This window comes from Typopeltis vanoorti, chromosome 8 (assembly GCF_054136105.1).
Source record: "Typopeltis vanoorti isolate ZY-2024b chromosome 8, IOZ_Tvanoo_1.0, whole genome shotgun sequence".
Classification (NCBI taxonomy): Eukaryota; Metazoa; Arthropoda; class Arachnida; order Uropygi; family Thelyphonidae; genus Typopeltis; species Typopeltis vanoorti.
In genome coordinates, this window is record NC_143556.1 from 119180001 (window position 1) to 119206497 (window position 26497).

At 37.4% G+C, this 26497-nt stretch overlaps 1 protein-coding gene across 2 annotated transcripts in view; it reads left to right on the forward strand.

Moving 5' to 3' along the window:
- LOC150104316 (solute carrier family 35 member E2B-like) overlaps positions 1-26497 on the forward strand; it is a 317311-nt gene that overhangs the window by 2614 nt on the left and 288200 nt on the right. For both annotated transcript variants that reach the window (XM_090396916.1, XM_090396915.1), the window contains exon 2: positions 16431-16792. In XM_090396916.1, the coding sequence (XP_090253042.1) occupies positions 16450-16792 (343 nt within the window). In that variant the 5' untranslated portion in view covers positions 16431-16449. The remainder of the gene's footprint in view (positions 1-16430; positions 16793-26497) is intronic.

Here is a 26497-nt window from a genome sequence, read left to right on the forward strand (position 1 = left end):
TTGACATGCTACATTAAAATAAGTAGTGAAATCTCATTTTGGTGACATCTAGAGTACTTAATCCTTCATTCCTCCCTGTACCCCTAGAAATAAACCATACTTTACCAGCATACTTAATGATGCATTATTCTAATCAGACTTTCCCAAAAATATGGGAAAGTCTGATTAGAATAACGCTTTTCTTCAGTTAGAACATAGCATTACTAGAAATATAACATCATGCGACTCATTTAGTTTCCAATAAATCCATTGTTTGCATTCTACCTGGTATTAACTGTTTTTTGCCACTGAAGATGGCCTGTAATTTTCAGACTGAAACATATGGCCTTATAATAAATTATTACCTTTACCTTGTGTTTATGTGTAAATCATAAAACTATGGCATAAGTTTCTCTAAATACTTGGATTTTGCAAAAGCTTTTGATAGAGTACCTCATGATAAGTTGACAGTCAAACTAGAGCAGATGGGGTTGGATATTAGATTAGTGCATTGGATTGGAGACTGGCTATCTGATAGGTATCAACAAGTTGTGTATGGGGGTGCAATATCCAGGAAAAGAAAAGTCACTAGTGGAGTGCCTCAGGGATCTGTTTTAGGGCCATTACTATTTAACTTGTATATTAATGATATTGGCGAAGATTTGGATGGAGATATTCAGTTGTTTGCAGATGATGCAAAGTTGGGACGAACCATAAAGCGTAGTGAAGATGTTGTGGCCTTGCAAGAAGACATGAATAAATTGAGTGATTGGGCAAGCAAATGGGGATGTGATTTCAATGTTGCAAAATGTAAGGTTTTAAAATTTGGAAAACAAAGATTTGGAAAACAAAAATAGGAGAATAGTGTGACAGGAAGGGTGGTCAGTGTGTTGCCTAGGTATGATTGTGGTGAAATGAGGCGGAGAGCAAGAATTATGAATGATATTCTGGCTGAAATTTGTGAGGAGATGGGAGTACAGTTTGTTAATGTGTGGAATGAGTTTGAGGGACGAAGTGAGCTGTATGGGAGCGATGGACTGCATTTGAGTGGTTATGGTGTGAGTCGCTTGGAGAGACTGCTGCTGGAAGGTAGAGAAGTGAATAGAGAGAATGAATCAGATCGAGAGGGGAGTGATGTGGAAGAGCAGGAGAGTAAGACAGGAGAGATTGAAGGAGTGGAAATGAATGTGGAAGTGAGTGGTATGAGTATAGAAAATGAGAGAATGGGTGTGCAAGAGGAGCAGGGAAACGGCGAGGCTCAGGGTGGACAGGGATACACAGCGTGAGAAAGGTGGATGCTCCAAGAGGAGGTGAGAGAATGTGTAGGCAGGAAAGTAATGGGATGATCAGGGATCAAAAGGAAACAGATGGAATTGCAAAGGGTTCTAAAATGAAGAAGCAGAAAGGGAAATGGCCTCAGTCCAGCATGGAGAGATCACATCGAGTGAGTGGTATCAGTGGAACTAGCTGTAGATCCAGAAATGAGTTGTTGTGTTTGTATACCAATGCTAGAAGTATAAGAAACAAGGCGGATGAAATGGTTGCACTAATTGCGTCTGTGCACCCAGAGATTGTCGGAATAAGTGAGACATGGTTAGATGAGGATGACATCCTGGCAGGAATAGAGATGGAAAGGTATGATGTGTTTCGTGAGGATAGAAGGGGTAAAAAGGGAGGGTGAGTGCTATTGATGATAGAGAAAGAGTTATGTCCATACAAAGTAGAGATGCAAGAGGGAAATGGGGCCAGTGGTTTTGAGGCAGTATGGTGTGAGATAGAGGTGAATAGAATCAAATACTTGGTGGGATGTTGTTATAGACCTGGTAATGTGGATGGTGGTGATAGTGAAATGTATAGTCAAATAAGCCAAGCAAATAAGAAAAGGGTGATCATTATGGGTGATTTTAATTATGGCAATATAGACTGGAATGAAGAGATAGCAACTGGAAGTAAAGAAAATGAGTTTCTTGAGTTTTTGAGGGATAACTACCTCAGACAGTATGTAACAGAGGGCACAAGAGGATTAAGGGTCTTGGATTTGGTCATCTCATCGGAGGATGTAATTATCAATGAGGTATCAAATCATCCACCAATTGGTGAAAGTGACCATGAGGTGATTACTTGGGTGGTTGCCAGCAGTGCAAGGACCCCTGTGAAAAAAGGGTATAAATTGTGGAACTACAAGGGGGGTGATTATGAAGAGCTCAGGAGACAGCTTGCAGGTGTAGCATGGAATGAGGAGTTAGCTGGAAAAGAGATCAATGCAGCTTGGGGGATTTTCAAAAAATATTTAGTGGATGCAATGTCTAAATGTATACCACGGGTGAGAAGGTTAAATAAGTTAGGTGTGAGATGGATGAATAAAGAGATTAAGCATGCAATACAGAGAAAAAGGGCATTGTGGAGGCAGCATAAGAGAAGTGGAAGTAACCAATTTCATGAGTTCTACAAAGACCAGGCAAGGAGAGTGACTTGGTTGGTGAGAGTAGCTAAAGAGAGGTATGAACAGCAGTTAGCTAATGAAGCTAAAAAGAATCCTAGGGAGTTCTTTCGATATGTAGCCAGCAAAAGAAAGAATGATTATGGAAGGATGACATTGATTGGAGGAAATGGTATAAAGACAGCTGTTGCAGAATGTGTGGTGGAGATACTTAATGAGCAGTTCATAAAGATCTTTCAATCTTGTGAATGTGACTTCATGGAGAGATTAAGAGCAGTTGATGATGGGGAGGAGAGACTGACTGTAAGTGAGCAAGAGGTGTTTGGGGAGTTGAGTAAACTAGATGTAAATAAGGCTGTGGGACTTGATAATATATCACCGCGTATTCTGATGGAATGTGCCAGAGAGTTGACACCTGCCTTGACATATTTTTTTAATACGAGTCTTGCACTTGGTCAAGTCCCTAAAGAGCGGAAGGAGGGCAAGATTGTGCCACTTCATAAAGGAGGTGATCGAACTCAAGCATCAAACTATAGGCCTATCTGTGTGTCAGGTGTTGTGGTTAAGTTGTTGGAGAAGCTTGTGAGAACTAGGATCCAGAGTTGGGCTGACAAAGAGTAGTGAAGATGTTGTGGCCTTGCAAGAAGACTTGAATAAATTGAGTGATTGGGCAAGCAAATGGGGATGTGAGTTCAATGTTGCAAAATGTAATGTTTTAAAATTTGGAAAACAAAGATGGGATGCAGAATTTATGCTTGGTGAGAATATATTGTTGGAAGTAGAGGAAATAAGAGATCTGGGAGTGATAGTGGATAAGGATCTAAAATTTAGGGGACACATCGCCAAAATTGTGAAGACAACACAAAGACTTCTGGGAATGATGAGGAGGACACTGACGTGTAGAAGTAGGGAGATTCTTGTTCCATTGTATAAGGCTTTGATTAGGCCACACATGGACTATTGTGCCCAGATTTGGTCACCTGGTTTTCAGAAGGATGAAGAGATGTTGGAAAGGGTCCAAAGGCGGCTGACTAAGGTAGTTTCTGACCTCTGGAATGTCGAGTATGAGGAAAGATTGAAAAGATGTAATTTGCAGAGTCTAGTGGAGAGAAGGAAGAGGGGAGATATGATAGAGACCTACAAATTGGTAAGGGGTTGTTATAGGATCAATGGTGGAGAAGTTCTACAGAGAATAGTGGGAGATCAGGGGAGAACCAGAGGTCATACCTGGAAACTGTATAAAGAGGGTGTGAGTAGGGGAGTGAGAGGCAGGTTTTTTTCGTGCAGAGTTGTGAATGATTGGAATGCCTTGCCTGAGAGTGTGGTGTCTGCAAGGAGTTTGAATGTGTTTAAGACCCGGTATGATGAGATGTGTGTTAGATAAAAGGACCTCCTAGATGAGTCTTTGACTCCATGAGGTCTTGTTTAATAATAATAATAATATTATTATTATTCTGATCTTTTAACCAGAATAGATGAAAAAATTCGTGAGAAAAGACCTGGTTTGCAGAATAAAAAAATTATCTTTCATCAGGACAATGCACCTGCCCACAAAGGAGTTTTGGCAATGGGAAAATTAAGAGATCTGCACTATGAATTGTTGAAACAACCAGCCTATTCGCCAGATTTGGCTCCCTCTGACTTCTGTCTCTTCCGAAAACTAAAGTTTTCTTTGCTGGTAATCTTTTTTCTTCGACTTGAGGTGATTGTAGAGCGTATTTTGCAGATCTTACTGAGAACCACTACAGGGATAATGGCGCTGGATCATCAATGGAATAAATGTATTAGTTTTATCGGAGATTATGTTGCAAAATAAAAATAATTTGGAAATTATAAATTTGTTTTTTCATTGTTATGCCAAGAGCTTTTCGGACCACCCTTATATATTGTGTCAATGGGGCATTATATCAAGCAATACTTAGTCTTTATTTGAGTTGTAAGTCAGCAGTTAGAATTGAAGGAAGTGCAGGATGATGATTTAATGTTAAATCTGGTGTCAGACAAGGATGTACATGATCTCCTCTGTTATTCATTGTTTATATTGATCACAGAATGAAGGAAAGTGGTATTAAACTGATATCAGAATTGGAGATGTTAATCTCAGCTCTTTGCTTTATGCAGACGATGTATACTTCTAAATAAATATTCTAGAAGTCTGCAAGATTCCCTGACTAAATTGAATAACTGTTGTAATAGATATGGTATGAAGGTCAGCAATAACATCACAAAGACAATGAAAATAGGCAGAAGCATTGAAAATATTAACTGCATTGTGAATGGAGAACCTATAGAACAAATAAACCACTTTAGCTACTTAAGTGTGATTTTTCGTGAAGATGGTAAATTAAATATGGAAATAGACAACAGCGTCAACAAATATGTGTGGTTGGAAATCAATTTAATTAATTTATATGGAATAAGAGAGAAATTAGTCAAAACACTAAATTAAGCATATACAAGGGTGAAATTAAATGTCTATATACAAGACAGGGTTGAAACCAATTTTAACTATGGATCTGAGAGCTGTGTCAGAAGTAAAACACTTGACCAAAGACTAGACACTACAGATATGAGAATCCTGTGAAAGATTAAAGGCATGAATAGATGGCATCAATGGCAATATCATATTAAAAATGAGGATATTAGACAAGAACTTAGCATCCAGGAATGCGTTAGCAGAGCTAATCTGAGGTGGTATGGTCACTTAAACAGAATGGGAGAGGAAAGATTAGCAAAACAAGTGTTCTCTGCCAGGTTGGCAGAAAAAAACCTAGAGGAAGACCAAGATATAGGTGGATTGATAAGAAGATAGAAATATAAGATCTGATAATGTTGGAATCTTGACAGGTAACAGATTTGATTTGGAGGAAAATTGTAGATATGAAGTTAATAATGATGTAAATTTTTCATGTAGTACTTTCACATCCTGTACACCCCTTCAGGGTACATGGCAGAAATTTGATGATGATGAATATCATCATCAAATTTCTGCCCAAAATTCAATCCATACTCCAGTCTCATTTGCATTCCCAAATGAGACTGGAGTATGGATTGAAAGTGATAGTGGTGGGAGAATGTGTAGAAAGTGTATGCAAAGTGAGGAGTCGAAGTATGTGTCAGGTTGTGAGACAGTTATGGTTGAAGAAAGCCAGAATGCGAGTGAAAATAGTGGCTCGATACGGAATTGCGGTGTACAAGATGGCAATGTGAGCGGTGATCTAAGAAAGAGTGAGAGCAATTATACAGAAAGAGGAAATGGTTTGAATGATAAAAAAAATGAGGAATTATTTGTAGGAAGTGAGATCGCTAGGCTGCGCGCAGTGATACAAGATGCGCAGCGGCAATTAGAGCACCTGCAAAACTCTTTCCAGAGTGATTCGGCTAACGTAAATAAACAGCGTGGGCGAGTTTCCGAAATGAAGGAGAGAGTGTTGTATGGTGACTCATTATTAAGAGGAGTAATAGATGGAGTGTAACTAAATCGTACTTACCGGGTGCGAAATTTAAGGATGTAAGTGAGAGCATTAGAGTGCAAAAACAAAGGGTGAAAGAAATAACAATTGTGGCTGGTACGAATGAATTGAAAGGTGATAAATTTTTATGAGAGAGGACTTGAAAGTATTGTTAAAGGTAGCGAAAGAAAAGAGTGACAGAGTTAGAATGGTGAGTCTGTTACCGCGGTATGACAGAGAGGAGTTTAGAAGGAGGGCCATAATCGCAAATGATATTATGCGCAGGTTATGCGGACGGTGTGGTGTGGAATTTGTGGACGTGTGGAATGAGTTTGATGGGCGAAAGGACTTATACAAGATGGATGGCCTGCATTTGAATGGACTTGGTGTGCGGAGACTGGAAAAAGTGTTGCTGAATGAAGTGAAAATGGATGTGCAGAACCAGGGAAACTAGAACTACCAAGGAGGGGGGGGGAAGTGGATATCCAGACATCAGTGAGACAGTTGAGTGTAAAAATGTATATAATGTACCTGAGCCAGCAATAAGGACAAAAAATGGGAATGGGATATTTAGAATAACGCATCAAGATAGGGGTGGGACAAAGGGAACACTGCAATTCATGTATACTAATGCCAGGAGTATTAGGAACAAGAAGGAAGAATTTTTGGCCTTGATTGGCTCTTCCTGGCCACAGGTTATTGGCATTAGTGAAACATGGCTGATGGAAGATGATATAGTTAGTGGGATAGAATGTGTAGGTTATAGTATGTTTAGGAGGGACAGAGAGAATAAAATTGGGGGAGTGGTGCTATTGATGATAGCTGATGAACTGCAGCCAAGGAGAATTGAAGTATTGCAGGATAGTGAAAGGAGCTCATTTGAGGCTATTTGGTGTGAGATCGATACTGGCAGAATAAAATATACAGTTGGGTGCTGCTATAGACCAGGTGATGGAATAGATGGTGGAGATGGTATGCATAAAGAAATTGATGAAATGAGTGGAAGGAGGGTAATTATTATGGGGGATTTCAACTATGGTAACATTGATTGGAAGGAGGAGAGGACACATGTGAGGAAGGAAATGGATTTTATTCAATTATTAAGGGATAACTATCTGAAACAGCATGTAATTGAAAATACTAGGGGTGTGAGAGTGCTTGACCTGGTAATAGTATCTGAGAATTTGACTGTAATGAATATGACCATGTTGCCACCTATTGGTGAGAGTGATCATAAGATCTTGACCTGGGATGTGGCTAAAGGTGTGAAATTTGTGATTAAGACAGGGTATATGTGGAATTACCGTGCTGGCAAGTATGACAAGCTTAGGAGATTGCTTGGATCAGTGCCATGGCATGTACAACTGCAAGGGCTGGACATCGATAGAGCATAGGAAGTGATCAAAGAGCATTTACAGGAGGTTATGGCTGGTTGTATACCTAAGGTCCGAATAGTGAAACAAGGAGGGGTTAAATGGATGAATAACACCATTAAGCTTGAGCTGCAAAAAAAGAAACAACTATGGAGGGAATTTAAAGAAAGGGGTGACCTGCAGGCACACGAAAGGTATAAAGTACAGGCCAGAAGAGTAACGAGTGTGGTAAAAACAGCAAAAGCCGATTATGAAAGGAAAGTAGCTATGCAAGCAAAAGAGAATCCCAAACAGTTCTTTCAATATGCTGCAAGCAAGAAAAAAACTGTACATGGCAAAATGATTTTAACGAATGACGATGGTAAAGAGTTCACTGAACCAGTCGATATAGTGGAGTTACTGAGCGCACACTTTGCAAAAGTATATCATCCAGGTGGTGACGTTGAAAAAATGAAGGAACCATTAGTTTATATGGGAATTGTGATGAATGAAGTGGAGGTGAATAGTCTATTACAGAACCTTAATGTGAATACATCTGTGGGATTAGATGGTATACCGGCACGGTTCTTGCATGAAGCGGCTAATGAATTATCAGTGCCCTTGACCATGTTGTTTAATCTGAGTCTCAGGTCTGGCTTAGTCCCGAAGGCGTGGAAAGAGGGGAAAATAGTTTCACTGCATAAAGGAGGATCCAAGACTACGGTTGCAAATTACCGACCGATCAGCATATCAGGAGTCGTTGTCAAGGTCTTGGAGAAAGTAGTCAAGGGAAAAATACAGGAATGGATTGATGAAACTGAGATACTGTACGGGAGACAGCATGGCTTTGTGAACGGTAGATCATGCCTCAGTAACTTGCTCAAGTTTTATAACAAGGTGACGGCTGAACTGGATAAGGGAAATGGGTTTACAGTGATACTGCTGGACCTGGCAAAGGCGTTTGACAGGATACCACATGGAATTCTAATCCGTAAACTACAACATATGGGAATGGATATAGGGTTGGTGAGATGGATAAATGGGTGGTTGATGGAGAGATATCAAAGAGTAGTTTATTCAGGAGTAGAGTCCAAAAAACTGCCTGTGACTAGTGGTGTGCCACAGGGTTCTGTTCTTGGACCACTGCTGTTTAATCTGTTCATTAACGATATAGGGTAGGGTCTAAGTGGGACAGTTCATTTGTTTGCTGATGATGCAAAGTTGGGTAGGGCGATAGTGAATGCAGAAGATGTCAAAGTCTTGCAAGATGACTTAGATAGATTGGAGTTCTGGACTATGGAGAATGGATGTCAATTTAATGTGACAAAATGTAAGGTTATGCATTTCGGAGTGAAAAGATTAGCAGCAGTATACCACATTGGTGGAACTGTACTCCAAGAGATTGATGAGGCCAGGGACTTGGGAGTGTTGGTGGATAGGGAGATGAAGTTTAGGGGGCACATTGCGATAGTAGCTAAATCAGCTCATCAACTCACTTGGTTGTTGAAAAATACCTTGACGAGCAGAGAAAAACAAGTTATTGTACCTCTGTAACGAGCCCTGATAAGACCTCATCTCGACTACTGTGCCCAGATTTGGTCACCTCGGTTCCTTCTTGATGGGGAGGAGGTTGAGAGGATCCAGAGGCGAGTGACTAAGATGATAGCAGGTCTATGGAATGAACCATATGAGAACAGGTTGAAGATTTGTGGGTTGCAGAAACTAGTTGATAGGTGGAAAAGGGGAGATATGATTGAGACATTCAAATTGCTAAAAGGATTCTATAGGATTAATTCAGAGGATATTTTTGAGATCAGGACTGGTGGTGGGAGACCTAGAGGACATCCATGGAAGCTGGGCAAGAGCGTGGTTAGCAGGGGTGTTAGAGCTGGGTTCTTTACTTTTAGAGTGGTAAATGAGTGGGACAGTTCATTTGTTTGCTGATGATGCAAAGTTGGGTAGGGCGATAGTGAATGCAGAAGATGTCAAAGTCTTGCAAGATGACTTAGTCATCTGCCAGAGTCTGTTGTGGGTGCTATGACAGCGAGCGAGTTCAAGGCAATGTATGATAGATACTGTGAGAATGTTGAACAGCTGTGTGAACATGATGTTTAGGGCCTCCCTCGATGAGTCTAAGGACTCCTGGAGTAGCCCGTGGTAATAATAATAATAATAACAGACATCAGTGTATGGCAGTGGTTCTCAAACTTTTTTGTCTGGCGGCACACTAAAATCAATAAATAAATTTCACGTCACCCCTAGTATTATTTTATTTTTATAGACAGTAAAGTGCCGATTAATTGATTCTGAAAGACTCATATATAACCCATAAATAAATTGATATTACAGATACTAAAGATATGAAGGAAAGCATGTTTAAAAGAAAACAGATTTTATTTAAATTAAATTGGTTTATTTTCAAACAACCCAAAAACATACAAAACAAAAGCTATTATAAAGGTTCATATAATAAAATATGAACTTAATGTGAAATATGTGCCTGGTGTTGTTTGCGTATTTCTTTGATATTAGGCCTTGTTTTTGAGAGACATATTCTCATCTCATTTTCAAGGGCCTTTATTCTTTCTCTCTTCTTTATTTTAATATTTACGAGTGCAGAAAAACCCAGTTCACACAAATAAGATGTAGAAAATTGCAATAAGATGTTAAATGCTTTGAATCCTATATTGGGGTACTCCTTCATAATTGTTATCCAAAATGAATTCAGACACATTTCTGAATGCTTCAATCTCAATACGATTGTTACTTATATCAATTAATTCTTCGGCTTCTATAAAGACTTAACTCACTCATTGCTTGATGTTGACTCTACAAATGGATTTTGAATCTAATCGTATAAATTGACTGAAATGTCTGGAAAATAATGGTCAATTTTTTCTTCTAACGATGTTAAATGACTGTAAATAAGCTTTTGCAGATCAGTGTTCTTACATTTTCAGGAGGCATCTTTAAGAGAACATTTCTACATTGTTGGTGCTTAATTTTATCTTCCACATTTTTATTTATCTGTAGATGTCAAAATATTCTCATTTCTTCCTTGCATGTTGGAGTTCAGCTTGTTCAGATGATCGAATATGTCTGTTAAATAGGATATTTTGGAACTCCAAAAATCATCTTGTAATAATTTATAGAATTCTGATTTGTCTTCATTTTGGAAAAACATTAATATTTCTTAAGTATAAAGAGCTAATAAGCTTCATTTCGGCAATGAAAATATTACTTAAATTAAGGGGATATTAAATCCCACATAGTTTTAAAACCGAATAAGAAACTCAAAGATTTGAATCAGAGAGTTTCTTGCCGAATATAGTAAACTATAAAGTATCGGCGACACTAGCGTTAGCCAATGCAAGTGATCCTAGTACGTAGTACAGTATCGGACACTCGTTGCAAAGGTGGGGGAAGTTCAGATCGTTATTCTTAGGTATTTTCCATAATGTAAAAACACATTTCCTAGGAAATGTATGCTGTTATTACATTATGGAGGGAGGTCACTACCCAGACCGGTTTCAGCCTTTTTTGAGGCTTCATCAGTGAGCAGCTAGACCTAATACCAAAGTGTATAGCGAAAAGAACTTATATACTCTGCGAACGAGTTTTCCAAACAGGTGCAACCATTAAGTTACTTAAGTATAAAGAGCTAATAAGACAGATCATGCCCGATATTGTACTACGTACTAGGATCACTTGCATTGGCTAAAACGCTAGTGTCGCCGATACTTTATAGTTTACTATATTCGGCAAGAAACTCTCCGATTCAAATCTATGAGTTTCTTATTCGGTTTTAAAACTATGTGGGATTTAATATCCCCTTAATTTAAATTAATATTTCTTCTTTAAGTTCAAAAAAACAATCCAATACGCGACCTTTTGAAAGCCATCTTACTTCGGTATGAAGAAGATTCTTGTAATGAGATTGCATCTCTTCACATAGTCCTGCAAATATTCTAGATTTTAATGGTCTGGCTTTGATATAATTAACCATCTGAATGATTTCTTCTAATACACTTTTTAATTCCAAGCCTATTGTCTTTGCCACCAATGATTCACGATGAATGAAGCAATGAGTCGTTATAATGTTCTCAATTTCTTTTCTAGCAAAGGAAACAAACCCTTTTGTAATTCCAACCATAGAAGGTGCACCATCTATACACATACCCACACAGGTTTTCCAAGATTAAAATTTGTATTAAAATATGTGTTCATTATATCAAAAACATCTTTTCCTGTCGTAGTTTTTTCGAATTCCTTGCAGCATAGAAATTCTTCGATAATATTATCATCTTCAATGAATCGAGTAAAAACAAGTAAGTGCGCTTTACCACCGACATCAGTTGACTCATCTAACTGCAAACTGAAAAATTTGGATTCGATTATTTTGGTTATAACTGACTTTTCGATATCGACTGACAGATCATTAATATGTCTACTCATAGTATCATTTGATAATGGAATCTTCTTTATTTCTTCTTCTGCCTCAGTATCAAAATTTGTTCTCACAATTGCTGAACAGGCTGGACGAATCAAGGTTTCGCCGATAGTATGAGGCTTCATTTCCTTCGTAATTATTTCAGCGACTAAATAACTCGCTTCTTGAACTCGGTCGGAAATTGTAAACTTTCTTACAAAACTTTTACTTTGTTTTTCTTGTAATTTTATTAACTCTTTGAAATATTTAGGATTTTTATTCGACAAGTTGTCATGTTTGGTGGAGAAATGTCGCAATAATTTGCTAGGAACCATAGCCTCATTTGATAGAACCAAACCACACAAAATACACTTAGGTCTGGGAATTAATTTATCACCACATCACGTAAATCCCATTTTTAGATAGCGCTCTTGATATAAACTAGTTTTTACATTCTTTTTCATTGTTCCCTTTTTACATGAACTTATTCTTTCTGTTGTTTCATTAGTGCTTTTTTGTTGCTGAACGTTAAAAATAGTCAAATCTTCATTAATGAAAGTATCAGTTTTTGATAATTTATTAGTGCAAATTGGTTTGTTAGCTTTGCTACAAGTAGACATTTCTTGATAGTCAGAATCTTCACTTCTTCTTTTTTTAAGGAAAAAATTATTCATGATTTTGAAGGGCATATGTAACTTTAATATTTTATTTTAAAATTTATTTCAAGTAAATAATTTTTTTTCCGGATGGAAAAAGGAAAAACATTTGTTTACGATGTCTCTCGTTATAGTTGGAATATATAACAATAAGAAAAACTTCTACTCACTGAATTTAACGACTTTAATATCGTACTTCGTTTATTCTCACCAATGACAAAAGACTCATGATTTTTGTTTAGGGGAAATGATCATGTATAATACTTGTCACACTGAACAGAGAAATACTAAAACAGACAGCAGGACAACTAACCATTCATTAGTTCATTTTCCCCCAGTATTCATGTGCCGTCACATATCTAGTTACTACGACATGCGGTGATCTAATGAAATCCCAGGATATAATATAAGAGTGATACAAAAAATGATAATTTTTATATACGCTTTATCCATTAAAATCAAAAAATATATATTTTTTGTTTTTGATTTAGTTATTTGTGGCAATTGAATATTTTGCTTTTTTCAAATAAACAATTCAAAATTTCACGCCACCCTTGTGGCATACTTCCGCCACCCAGTTTGAGAACCACTGGTGTATGGAAACAGCAAGCAAATCAATGACCAGGAATACAATATACAACAATTGGTTTACCAATTAAAAACTAGAAAAATAATTGCATTTATATTAAAAAAATTATTTATTTTTTATATTAAGCTTAACTAACACATTCCTGAATCCTAATATCTTAATTTTTAATATGATACTGCTAGTGATGCCATCTGTTCACTCTGTTCATATAATTATGGATATCCATAATTATATAATATAATAAAATAATTGTTTTTAAATATTATATAAATATGGTACCCATCTATAAAAAGGGAAATAATACTGAATATGAGAATGTGTGAAAAATAGATATATTTCCTTGCTGACTGTTTCTGTAAGATTTATGCATTTAGAATTGAGAAACGGCTAAGAAAAATTGTGTTGCTTGGTGAAGAACAAGCTCTATTCAAGTCAAGTAGAGGTTGTCAGGATCAGATTATTACTTTAAGATAAATAGCTGAGCGTTCTTGGAAAGGATTTTTATTTAAGTTTTGTTGATCTGGGCATATGACAAGAGTCAGGAGGAAAGCTGTTCAAAACACTACAGTTATATGGTGCAAATGTTACATTATATTGAGCAATACATAGTCTGTTTTTAAGCTGAATTCAGCAGTTAGAATTGAAAAAGGTATACAGGAAGATGGTCTGATGATAAATCAGGTTTGGGACAGGGGTGCACATTATCTCCCCTGTTATTCATTATTTATATGGATCACATTATGAATAAAAGTGGTATTAATTTTGATATCAGATTTAAATCTGATATCAAAATTGGTGATTTTAATCTTACTCTTGACTTTATGCAGACAATGTTATGATTTTGAATAAATCCAATACAAGTTTGAAAGATTCCCTGACTAAATTGAATAACTCTTGTAATAAATTTGGTATGAAATAAAATGACAAAGAAAATAGGTAACATTGAAAACATCAGTTGTATTCTGATTGGTGAACTTCATAGAAAGTAAAATATTGTTCAATCAGCTATTTAGGCACAATTTTTAGTGAAGATGGTAAATTAAATTTGGAAATAGACATCAGAATTAATAAAGCTGGCATGGTAGGAAGTCAACTAAATCAATTTATATGGAATGAGAAAGAAATTAGTCAAAACACTAAATTAACTGTATTGAAGATGGTGTTAAAACCAATTTTCACTGATGGATTTGAGATCTGGGTTAGAAATAGAACACTTGATCAAAGACTGGAGATCTCTGGTTTAGTGTATAATCAAAAAATGTAACTTAAGAACTCTGGTTAATCATCAAGTCATTAGTGTTTTTTCATTTTTATGGAATTTATGGAATCGATTTCATCTGCAGAAAACGGATGTAAAGAGATATATGAAGATATCTACAAGCATATGGACTGCACTCAATCAACATCTGTATCGACTGTACCCAGAAGATGGGCACAAAGAGAAACTTTAGCAAAAGAAAAACCTGTATAATAATTGTAATCTTGTAATGTAGAAGTCAAAGGTAACTTCTATTCAATTACACAAGGTGCTCAAAGTGATTACCATTAGCATCTAGACACTAATTATTACGGTGAACTACTGCTTGGGCAATGTTGTCCAAAGTGTCCAGTGGGATTGCTGCACAATGCGTTTCAATTTCTTTCCAAGGACTACCAGTGTAGCTGGATTTCTACAATACACTACATCCTTTAGAGTCCCCCATAGGTAAAAGTTCAAAGGTTTTAAATCAGGAGAACTCAACTACCTCTTCGTCCTATCCATTGTCATTGCAAACTCTCATCGAGGTAAGCTCTTAGATCTCAGTGGTGGTGGTGTGCCATCTTGTTGGAAGAGAAATTGATCCTTCCCATAAAGTTCATGAATGGCAGGTAAAATGGATGTGCGTAGCATTTCTAGTTACATATGACCACTAACAATACCTTCAAAGAAGAATGGTCCTATTAATCCCCTAGATGACAATCCACACCAGACACTGAGCCCCGGTAAATTGACTGCTTTGTCCACATGAATGCCCAGATTTTCTGGAGCCCAATAAACACAATTATGCTGATTCACTGTTCCATTAAGCTTAAACTGTGCTTCATCAGACCAAACCATCTTCCTCACAAACTCCTCATCCTTATCTACCATGTGTTGAAACCACTTACAGTACTACATTCTTTGATCAGGATTATCTTCATTCATTGCATGTAATAATCTTGGGACGTAAACTTTCCATTTAGCTGCTTTAAGAATGCACCATATGCTTGCACTGCTAACTGTTGTTTTGTGTGTCTCATTATGTGGTAGACTTCTGTGGTGAGCATGTAAACTGTTTCAACACCATAGCTGAGGAAACAGGACTTGTTGCTGTGCAAGGCCTCCCGGATCTTCCCTTCTGCTCATCACACACAGTACCAAACTTATCATGTATATGTGCAGTTGTGGTATGTTGGAGGTTGTGTTGCAAACTCACGCCTCCATTGACGTTGAACTTCAACAACATTCTCAAATTTGAAATACCACTTTAAAATGGTCTTGCATTCCTCGAATGACAATCGTGCCTTGTCCATTTTGTTTAACTGTTCTACCGGTCATGTGTTGATGCTAGTATTCATGTGAGTAATGACATCTTTTGAGAGAACATCATACTACACATTGCTACCATAATTCAATCCAACTTTGAAAAAAGTCTATAGATGATATCTGTTAAGGTGTGTATACGTTTTTTTTTTTTTGGCGGACTGTATATTACATTCTAACAAAATTCCTCATATGGCTGCCTACTCTGCAAGTGACCACGAGATGGATTTGACACCCCATTTATAATATCATCTAATGAGATGATTAAATACAGTACCCTTGAATCTCGTGTACCCTCTGTTGCTTAGTGCCTTAAGGTAATTGCCTTTCAACAACTCCAGAAGTTCATTCTCTTTGTCCCCAGATATAGTCTCTTGATTCCACTCTATATTACCATAATTAAAGTTACCCATAATGCTCACTTGTTTCTTGCTAACCACATTAATTTATTATTATTATTATTCGTGACACCTCCAAGGAGTCCGAAGACTCATCGCGGGAGAACACCTACTGTACAGCTCTCCGTCTCCACACTACCAATCAACTACATCAGTGGCATCTACTGCCCACCATCACAACTAGTATTTTTTGTCTGTAAATTGTGCATGTTCTGAAGGGCTGATTTGTCTGTATGTGGGATGAAAAACCAGAGTTTCTGGGAGAAAAAACCTTGCTACATCCATATGAGATCGGCTAACTCACTTTCAATTGAAAAAGTCCATATAAAGATTCCTTCTGTCAATTTGCCTATGCATTTCTTTCTCCTTCATAACCATATATTAAAGATTAAGAATTTGCACATTAAAAATTTGTGTTGAGATTGGGAAACACATTATTTAGTCAGGACAATTTCACAAAACTCCAATTAGTCAGTTTTTCCAATTTAATCAAATTAGGACTGTTTAATTAGAAATTAGGAATAATTGAATTAGCATTGATATTATAATATTTTTATTTACTATATTTACAGATATTGTTGAATATTCGTCATGACTGAATCCACTTTGCTACATTACACAGAGTCCTATGAGGATAATGATGTGACACTGTTGATAGACAGAAAAGAAAATATACTTCTTCCTGAATATCCAGATAATCATATTATAAATAAAACTAAATTTAAAAGTGAAAATTATCATGTTCTCGCTGATGCTTCCAAATTTAATCAGACTAATGGAAATAAAAATTTTTGCCTGATAACTGAAAATCCTAAAGGACTTTTTACAGCCAGAGCTATTGTGTTCCTCATATTGTGGTATTTGTTTAGTTTTACCACATTATTTTTGAACAAATACATATTATCATATATGAATGGAGACCCGACAGCTTTAGGTATGATACTTTATTTATTTATTTTTTTAAAATTATATTTATTTTTTAAAGTAATGTCATGTCTGTAGAGAAGACAGCTGAAACTTAACTGTCTTTAAATGTATGAATGAATGAAATGAAAGGAGATAAATTTTTTATGAGAGAAGACTTGAAAGTATTGTTAAAGGTAGCGGAAGAAAAGAGTGACAGAGTTAGGATAGTGAGCTGTTGCTGTGGTATGACAGAGAGGAGTTTAGAAGGAGGGCCATAATCGCAAATGATTTTATGCGCAGGTTATGCAGACGGTATGGCGTGGAATTTGTGGATGTGTGGAAGGAGTTTGATGGGCGAAAGGATTTATACAAGATGCCTTGCCTGCATTTGAATGGATTTGGTGCGGAGATTGGAAAAAGTGTTGCTGAATGAAGTGAAAATGGATGTGCAGAACCAGGGAAACTAGAACTACCAAGGAGAGGGTGGGAAGTGGATATGCGGACATCAGTGAGACAGTTGAGTGTAAGAATGTATATAATGTACCCGAGCCAGTACTAAAGACAAGAAATCGGAATGGGATAGTTAGAATAATGCATCAAGATGGGGGGGTGGGACAAAGGGACCTCTGCATTTCATGTATACTAATGCCAGGAGTATTAGGAACAAGAAGGAAGAATTTTTGGCCTTGATAGGCTTTCCTGGCCACAGGTTATTGGCGTGAAACATGGCTGATGGAAGATGATATAGTTAGTGGGATGGAATGTGTAGGTTATAGTGTGTTTATGAGGGACAGAGAGAATAAAATGGGGGGAGGAGTGTTATTGATGATAGCTGATGAACTGCAGCCAGGGAGAATTGAAGTTGTATCACAGGATAGTGAAAGGAGCTCATTTGAGGCTATTTGGTGTGAAATTGAGACTGGCAGAACAAAATATACAGTTGGGTGTTGCTATAGACCAGGTGATGGAATAGATGGGGGAGATAGTATGCATAAACAAATTGATGGAATGAGGGTAATTATTATGGGGATTTCAACTATGGTAACATTGATTGGAAGGAGGAATGGACCCATGTGAGAGAGGAAATGGATTTTATTAAATTATTAAGGAATAACTATCTGAGACAGCATGTAAGTGAAAATATTAGGGGTGTGAGAGTGCTTGACCTGGTAATAGCATCTTAGAATTTGACTGTAATGAATATGACCATGTTGCCACCTATTGGTGAGTGTGATCATAAGGTATATGTGGAATTACCGTGCTGGCAAGTATGACAAGCTTAGGAAATTGCTTGGATCAGTGCCATGACATGTACAACTGCAAGGGCTGGATGTCGATGGAGCATGGGAAGTGGTCAAGGAGCATATACAGGAGGTTATGGCTCATTGTGTACCTAGAGTCCGAATAGTAAAACAAGTAGGGGTTAAATGGATGAATAACACCATTAAGCTTGAGCTGCAAAAAAAGAAACAACTGTGGGGGGAATTTAAAGAAAGAGGTGACATGCAGGCACACGAACTGTATAAAGTGCAGGCCAGAAGGGTAATGAGTGTGGTTAAAAAAGCAAAAGCGGTTTATGAAAGGAAGCTAGCTATGTAAGCTAAAGAGAATCCCAAGCAGTTCTTTCAATATGCTTCAATAGCAAAAAAAAACTACATGGCAAAATGATTTTAAGGAATGACGATGGTAAGATCACTAAATCAGTCGATATAGTGGAATTACTGAGCGAGCACTTTGCAAGAGTATATCATCCAGGTGGTGACATTGAAAAAAATGAAGGAACCATTAGTTTATACGGGAATTGTGATGAATGAAGTGGAGGTGAATAGTCCAGAACCTTAATTTGAATACATCTGCAGGATTGGATGGTATACCGGCATGGGTCTTACGTGAAGCGGCTAAAGAATTATCAGTGCCCTTGACCATGTTGTTTATTATTTTAACGGTATAATAGAACACAGAAACTAAGTAAATAATTAATTTATTAACTTGATGCTGATATTTCGCTGGTATTATAACCAGCATCTTCAGAGCACAAAAACTCTGTTTGTCACAATACGCGAGACTAAAACAACATGGTGTACTTAAACAAAATTGTAGCAGCAACACAAAGACTAAAGTCCTGATTTTGGCGCCCTCTATCTGGAAAAAAAAAAAAAAAAAAACTCATATATTACTAGAGTCCTAGAAAAGTGCTAGTTTTTTCTTAATATGACTGTCTCCCAGATCTTCGGCAAGTTAATACAGCCATATTTGTTGAGATTTGGAGTGCGTTTTAGGGCTTCTGTTGCCTCTAAGAACAATCTCTCTGATTTATACGGGTTTCTGTGTAGTACTTTTGTGTTTTTCCAGTTGATCCTGTGTGCAGGGGTATCCAGAGCATGGTCTGCTAGGCCCGACTTCCCATAATGATAATTCCGGACGTATCGTTTATGTTCGCTGATGCGGATATTCACAGTTCTTCCTGTTTGACCGTAGTAGGCTTGATTGCATGAGCAGGGTACTTGGTAGACTCCTGGATGTGATAATCCTTGGGTGAGCGGATGAGGGTGGCTAATTTGCTACATGGTCTGAATGTAGTGCGTAGTTTATGTTTATTGAGAATTCTTGAGATCTTTTTGGATGTGCCTTTAATGTAAGGGATGGTGACTGTTTTGTTGTAGTTCTCTGTGGTGGATGGTGGGAGGGGTTTCTTAGGAGTGTTTAGTATTTTGTTTATTTTATGTGGATTGTAGCCGTTGGCCAAGAAGGTGTGGCGTGAGTCAGTTCAGCAGTAAGAGCCTTGTCATTGGAACAGATTGCTCTCGCTCTACAGGGTGTTCGGGATAAATTTGACAGTTTCGTAAGGAAAAAGAAAATCTTCTTTGTATCTATTAAATTTAATGAATTGACAAAAAAACATTACAGGCAGAGTTAATTACAATACTATCAACAAGATTTACTCAAAATAACCACCATTATCATCGATCACAGCTTCAATTCTGCTTCGGAACCTCGAACAAGCTGATGCTACAGTCTCCCTGGGAAGGGCCGCAAAAACTGTTTTAATTTTATCCATTAACTGGGCTTTTGTATTACTGGAAGTGCGATTGGTGTCTTTTTCAACTGCGCCGCATACAAAATAATCCATGGGGTTAAGGTCTGGGGAGTTTGGAGGCCAAACATTTGGACTGGCGAAGTCGTAGAAATTTTCAGACAACCATTTTTGACTTTTCCCAGAGGTGTGGCAAGGGGCCGAATCCTGCTGCCATACATACGGCCTACCATTGCCTACCCTTGTTATCCAGGGATTGACTACAGTTAGCAACTCCACGAACAAAGCCCAAATTCCAATGCCAGGGTTCTTGAACACCTGTTCCTGCAGATTTGCGAGGAATTCTGCTGTACGAACGCAATCAGATCGTCTGCTAGGGATCTTTCTTCTTGCTACATCCTCGTAGTCACCATTGCAAGTCTCTAGTTCATGCCTGATTGTTTTTACTGTATTCAGGGAGCATTGGGCAGCAGTCGTAATATCCTTATTTTGATGGCGGGCACGAATCATCATGATACAAGTTATTCTCTTCCATGATTCAGGTGGGTTCCAGTTATCCATCCTTTCTGACATCTTGTATATGAATGAAGAAGGGTCCAAACTTTTAAATGAAGAGAAGTGTGTGTTAATACATGTAACTTACGGAAAAATATAATTAATTATAAATATGTCAAATTTATCCCGAACACCCTGTATGGGTTAGCGTTTTTAATATGCCATATTGTTGAGAAGGATGATGGTGTGATTGTTTGTGTAAGTATCTGCCTGTATGTGTGGGTTTTCTAAAAACTGAAAATGATAAGGAACCATCTGGGAGACGTGTGATGAGTGTATTCAGGAAGGGCAGACAGTTGTTGGCTTCCAGTTCCATAGTAAAGTGGATTTTTGGATGTTGGTTATTTAAATGTGCTAAGAATGTTTTCAATGTCTCAGGGCCATGTGGCCAAATAGCAAGCACATCATCAACATAGCGTAGCCAAAGTGTTGGTTTGAGAGTGGCTGTATTGATTGCTTGTTTTTCCAGGTGTGCTATGTAAAATATGGATCGCCAAAAATTCACAAACCAGGCACACCCCTACGCCCAATTGTGGACAGTATAAATAGTCCCACATACAAACTGGCTAGACATTTAGCGAAGCTACTAGCCACTCTCACTAACAATTCTCCCTCCTTTGTCAAAAATTCAGCACACCTAAAAAGCATCTTACAACACCTTACCCTAAAAAGCTCAGACTTAATAGTAAGCTTTGACATCACTTCACTATTCACAAATGTACCAGTAATAGAAACCCTCAATCTACTGAAGTCACACTTCCCCCCCTGATATATTTGAACTATTCAAATTCACAATACATGCAGGATATTTCACATGGAAAGGGAAAATATACAAACAAATTGATGGGACAGCCATGGGTTTCCCCCTTCTCCCCCCCCCAGCCAACTTTTACATAGAACACCTGGAAAAACAAACTATCAATACAGCCACTCTCAAACCAACACTTTGGCTACGCTATGTTGATGATGTGCTTGCTATTTGGCCACATGGCCCTGAGAGATTGAAAACATTCTTAGCACATTTAAATAACCAACATCCAAAAATCCACTTTACTATGGAACTGGAAGCCAACAACTGTCTTCCCTTCCTGGATACACTCATCACACGTCTCCCAGATGGTTCCTTATCATTTTCAGTTTTTAGAAAACCCACACATACAGGCAGATACTTACACAAACAATCACACCATCATCCTTCTCAACAATATGGCATATTAAAAACGCTAACCCATAGAGCGAGAGCAATCTGTTCCAATGACAAGGCTCTTACTGCTGAACTGACTCACTTACGCCACACCTTCTTGGCCAACGGCTACAATCCACATAAAATAAACAAAGTACTAAACACTCCTAAGAAACCCCTCCCACCATCCACCACAGAGAACTACAACGAAACAGTCACCATCCCTTACATTAAAGGCACATCCGAAAAGATCTCAAGAATTCTCAATAAATATAAACTATGCACTACATTCAGACCATGTAGCAAATTAGCCACCCTCATCCGCTCACCCAAGGACAGCATTCCTCCTTTATCACATCCAGGAGTCTACCAAGTACCCTGCTCATGCAATCAAGCCTACTACGGTCAAACAGGAAGAACTGTGAATATCGGCATCAGCGAAAATAAACGATACGTCCGGAATTATCATTATGGGAAGTCGGGCCTAGCAGACCATGCTCTGGATACCCCTGCACACAGGATCAACTGGAAAAACACAAAAGTACTACACAGAAACCCGTATAAATCAGAGAGATTGTTCTTAGAGGCGACAGAAGCCCTAAAACACACTCCAAATCTCAACAAATATGGCTGTATTAACTTGCCGAAGATCTGGGAGACAGTCATATTAAGAAAACACTAGCACTTTTCTAGGACTCTAGTAATATATGATAGTTTTTTTTTTTTTTTTTTTTTCCAGATAGAGGGCGCCAAAATCAGGACTTTAGTCTTTGTGTTGCTGCTACAATTTTGTTTAAGTACACCATGTTGTTTTAGTCTCGCGTATTGTGACAAACAGTGTTTTTGTGCTCTGAAGATGCTGGTTATAATACCAGCGAAATATCAGCATCAAGTTAATAAATTAATTATTTACTTAGTTTCTGTGTTCTATTATACCGTTAAAATAATAAACAACATATTCGACGAACACATAAGTCTGTCCACACGCCTTTGACCATGTTGTTTAATCTGAGTCTCAGGTCTGGTTTAGTCCAGAAGGTGTGGAAAGAGGGGAAAATAGTTCCACTGCATAAAGGAGGATCCAAGACTACTGTTGCAAATTACTGACCGATCAGCATATCAGGAGTCGTTGTCAAGGTCTTGGAGAAAGTAGTCAAGGGAAAAATACAGGAATGGATTGATGAAACTGAGATACTGTACGGGAGACAGCATGGCTTTGTGAACGGTAGATCATGCCTCAGTAACTTGCTCAAGTTTTATAACAAGGTGACGGCAGAACTGGATAAGGGAAATGGGTTTACAGTGATACTGCTGGACTTGGCAAAAGCGTTTGACAGGATACCACTTGAAATTCTAATCCATAAACTACAACATATGGGAATGGATATAGGGTTGGTGAACTGTATAGATGGGTGGTTGATGGAGTAGAGTCCAAAAGACAGCCTCTGACTAGTGGTGTGCCGCAGGGTTCTGTTCTTGGACCACTGCTGTTTAATTTGTTCATTAAAGATATAGGAAAAGATCTAAGAGGAACAGTTTATTTGTTTGCTGGTGATGCAAAGTTGAGTAGGGCAATAGTGAGTGCAGAAGATGCCAAAATCTTGCAGGACGACGTGGATAGATTGGAGTTCTGGGCTAAGGAGAATGGATGTCAATTTGATGTGACAAAATGTAAGGTTATGCATTTTGGGGTGAAAAGATTACCAGCAGTGTACCACATTGGTGGAACTTTACTCCAGAAGATTGATGAGGCCAGGGACTTGGGAGTGTTGGTGGATAGGGAGATGAAGTTTATGGTGCACGTTGCAAAAGTAGCTAAATCAGCTCATCAACTCACTTATTTGTTGAAAAATACTTTGACGAGCAGAGACAAGCAAGTTATTGTACCTCTGTACCGAGCCTTGATAACACCTCATTTCGACTACTGTGCCCAGATTTGGTCACCTAGGTTTCTTCCTGATGGGGAGGAGGTGGAGAGGATCCAGAGGCGAGTGACCAAGATGATAGCAGGTCTATGGAATGAACCTTATGAGAACAGGTTGAAGATTTGTGGGTTGCAGAAATTAGTTGATAGGCGGAAAAGGGGAGATACGATTGAGACATTCAAATTGCTAAAGGGTTACTATAGGATTAATTCAGAGGATATTTTTGAGATCAGGACTGGTGGTGGGAGAACTAGGGGACACCTATGGAAGCTGGGCAAGAGTGTGGTTAGCAGGGGTGTTAGAGCTGGGTTCTTTACTTTTAGAGTGGTAAATGAGTGGAATAAGCTGCCAGAGTCTGTTGTGGGTGCTATGACGGTGAGTGAGTTCAAGGTATGATAGATACTGTGAGAATGTCGTATAGTTGTGTGGACATGATGTTTCGGGCCTCCCTCGATAAGTCTAAGGACTCCCTGGAGTCGCTCGTAATAATATATCATAATATCCTTGAATGGAATGGAGTATTTAAACAATCCATTATTCTTCATTTGTTGTTCAGTAAATGATGCTTGATTTCATTTGGATCCAGCCAGTTATTTAAGACTAAGACAGGAACTATTTTCCTCAATTATGTTGCATATGATCATCTACAGCCAGAGCTAGTTTGTGAAACTGACCAGTCAGATGCTGTGATGAGGTGAGATGTTAAAAGTAAAACTAAAGATTACAAAGGAAGGCAGAATTGCTGTCTGCATTTGCTACTGACTTTTATCAGGGTGGTAATTACAGCATGATTAACAAATGTTATTTCTCATTAATTTTAATTTTCACATAAATTTACTTTATTTTATTGTTATTAAAATAGACAGTAATTATAAAAAATTGTATGCTTATATAAAGAAAAAAAATTTCCAGTATGTTGATATTACAATATATATAAAGTAAATACAATCTCATGGCATTTGTGTATTTTTTACATGCCTGTCTTCTTTTTCCCAGATTCTGCCAGGAACATTGAGAGTCTGTAAATGTTTTCAATTGGTTCCTTATCTTTGCTATTGGTCTTAGTTCAGCAAAACTCTTCTTCTCACATTCTATTAAAGTCTATCTCCTCCATGTATTTTTAGTATGGCTATGCTTTCTCTTTTCTTGTGGATTCCATTCCAGAGCTGCATGACAGATTTCTTCATGATCTTTCCTAAGTGAATGTCTAATCATCTAAATTTTCATTTTCTGATTTCAAGGTTGAATTTTGCTAACTTGTTCTTTTCCGGGGGGGGGGGGGGGGTTCGTTAGTAATAATTTGTGGCCACCAAATTAAGTATGCTCCACAGACATCGGTTTTTGTAGTTTTCTTTGTATTTTCTTTGAAACCAGCCATGTTTCACATCTATATAAAAGAACTGATTTAATACATGCATTAAATATTTTTAATTTTATATCTGTGTGAATATTTTTCATTTTCCATACTCTACTAAGTTGTTTAGCATATGCCCTTATTAGTTTTTGAATAGATGTTTATGTCAACATCTCTAGTGGCTATCCATCTGCAGATAAAACACTGGCAAGATATGTAAAATGTGAAACATTTTTGATTTTTCCATTTTCAATTGTACTTGGTGTCGTGTTGTTCACATTGATTCTTGTTTCTTTGTTTTGTTTGTATTTATTATCAAACCGACTAAGTGATTTTTCTTGTAATGTGGTTAGTTTGTTTTGAATATCTGTATGTCTGTTAGCAATTAGGCATACATCATCTGCATGGTCTAGATCAGTGGTCTCTCAAGTGTGGTATGCGTAACCCCCTTCCCCCCCGGGGTATGCAAGTCGATACGTGGGGGTACGTCAAAAAAGTTTTATATTGATAGGAAAAAAATTAATAATTAATTAAAGATAAAGAATATTAATTTCTTTCATCAATTAAACATATATCTAATATAGAGAAAGACGTTATAAAGATCCTGTAAACTTAAATTTGCAAGTAGCGCACATTGGATGACTTTGCACACACAATCGTCCGTGGTAAAGCTGTGATTTTTTTTAAAACTAGGGAGTAAATCTCTTACTTCTTATCATTGCCATTGTTTATAGAGCATCCTAGTGTTGACAAGCCCAAGTAGAGAAGGAAAATTGCTTAGTTATCCTGCTGTCTACAGATGACACCACAGTTGTATTAATTATTTGACTGTTAGTAGTAAGTTTAACGATTTTTTAGTATATATTGTTTCTGTGCAATTCCAACGCCTTTTTGTGCTTACTTTTACGTTTACACTAGAAATAGTGAATTAATTATGTGAAGTTGTACTTATTTATGTGAGGTAACATTTTCTGCAATGACAGGTATTAAAACCAAATATCAAAATAAATTAAACTTGGAACCAGACCTTCGTATTGCAGTACCAGAAGCCATCAGACCATAATTTCCAGAAATTATGAAAGAAATGCAAGGCCATTGTTCACATTAAATATTGTAATAAATATGTTTGTAAGCTGTTAATAATAAAAATAATGTGTAAAAATATCTAGCGTTTTTAATTATTATATGATGATACAAGGCATATTTCCTCTTTATAATACTTATTACAATAGATATTTGCTCAATCAGTTGGGGATACAGTACGTGCTATTTATTTTTTCTGTGTTGGGGATACGCAATCAAAAAGGTTTGGAGACCACTGGTCTAGATCACCCAAAGTTTTATTTTTTTTTCATTAAATATACTCGGCATGTTTCATTATTCTCTGTTCTAGAACTTGATCTAGCAGCAGCAATATAAATAATAAGGGAGATAACAGAAATTTTCACACCAGATACAGTTTGAAAGGATTGTGACAGACATTCATCATGCAGCACCTGGCATTAGAATTTGTTATATCCTTCATGTATGAGGTTTATCTTCTGTGGCATTTCTTTGTTTTGAAGTGCATTCCACACATAATCTCTAGCAGTGAAATCGAAAACTTCTTCATAATCAACAAACAGGAAATATAAAGGAGAGTTAAATTCACCCCACTGTTCAATTTTTATTCTTAAGGTATT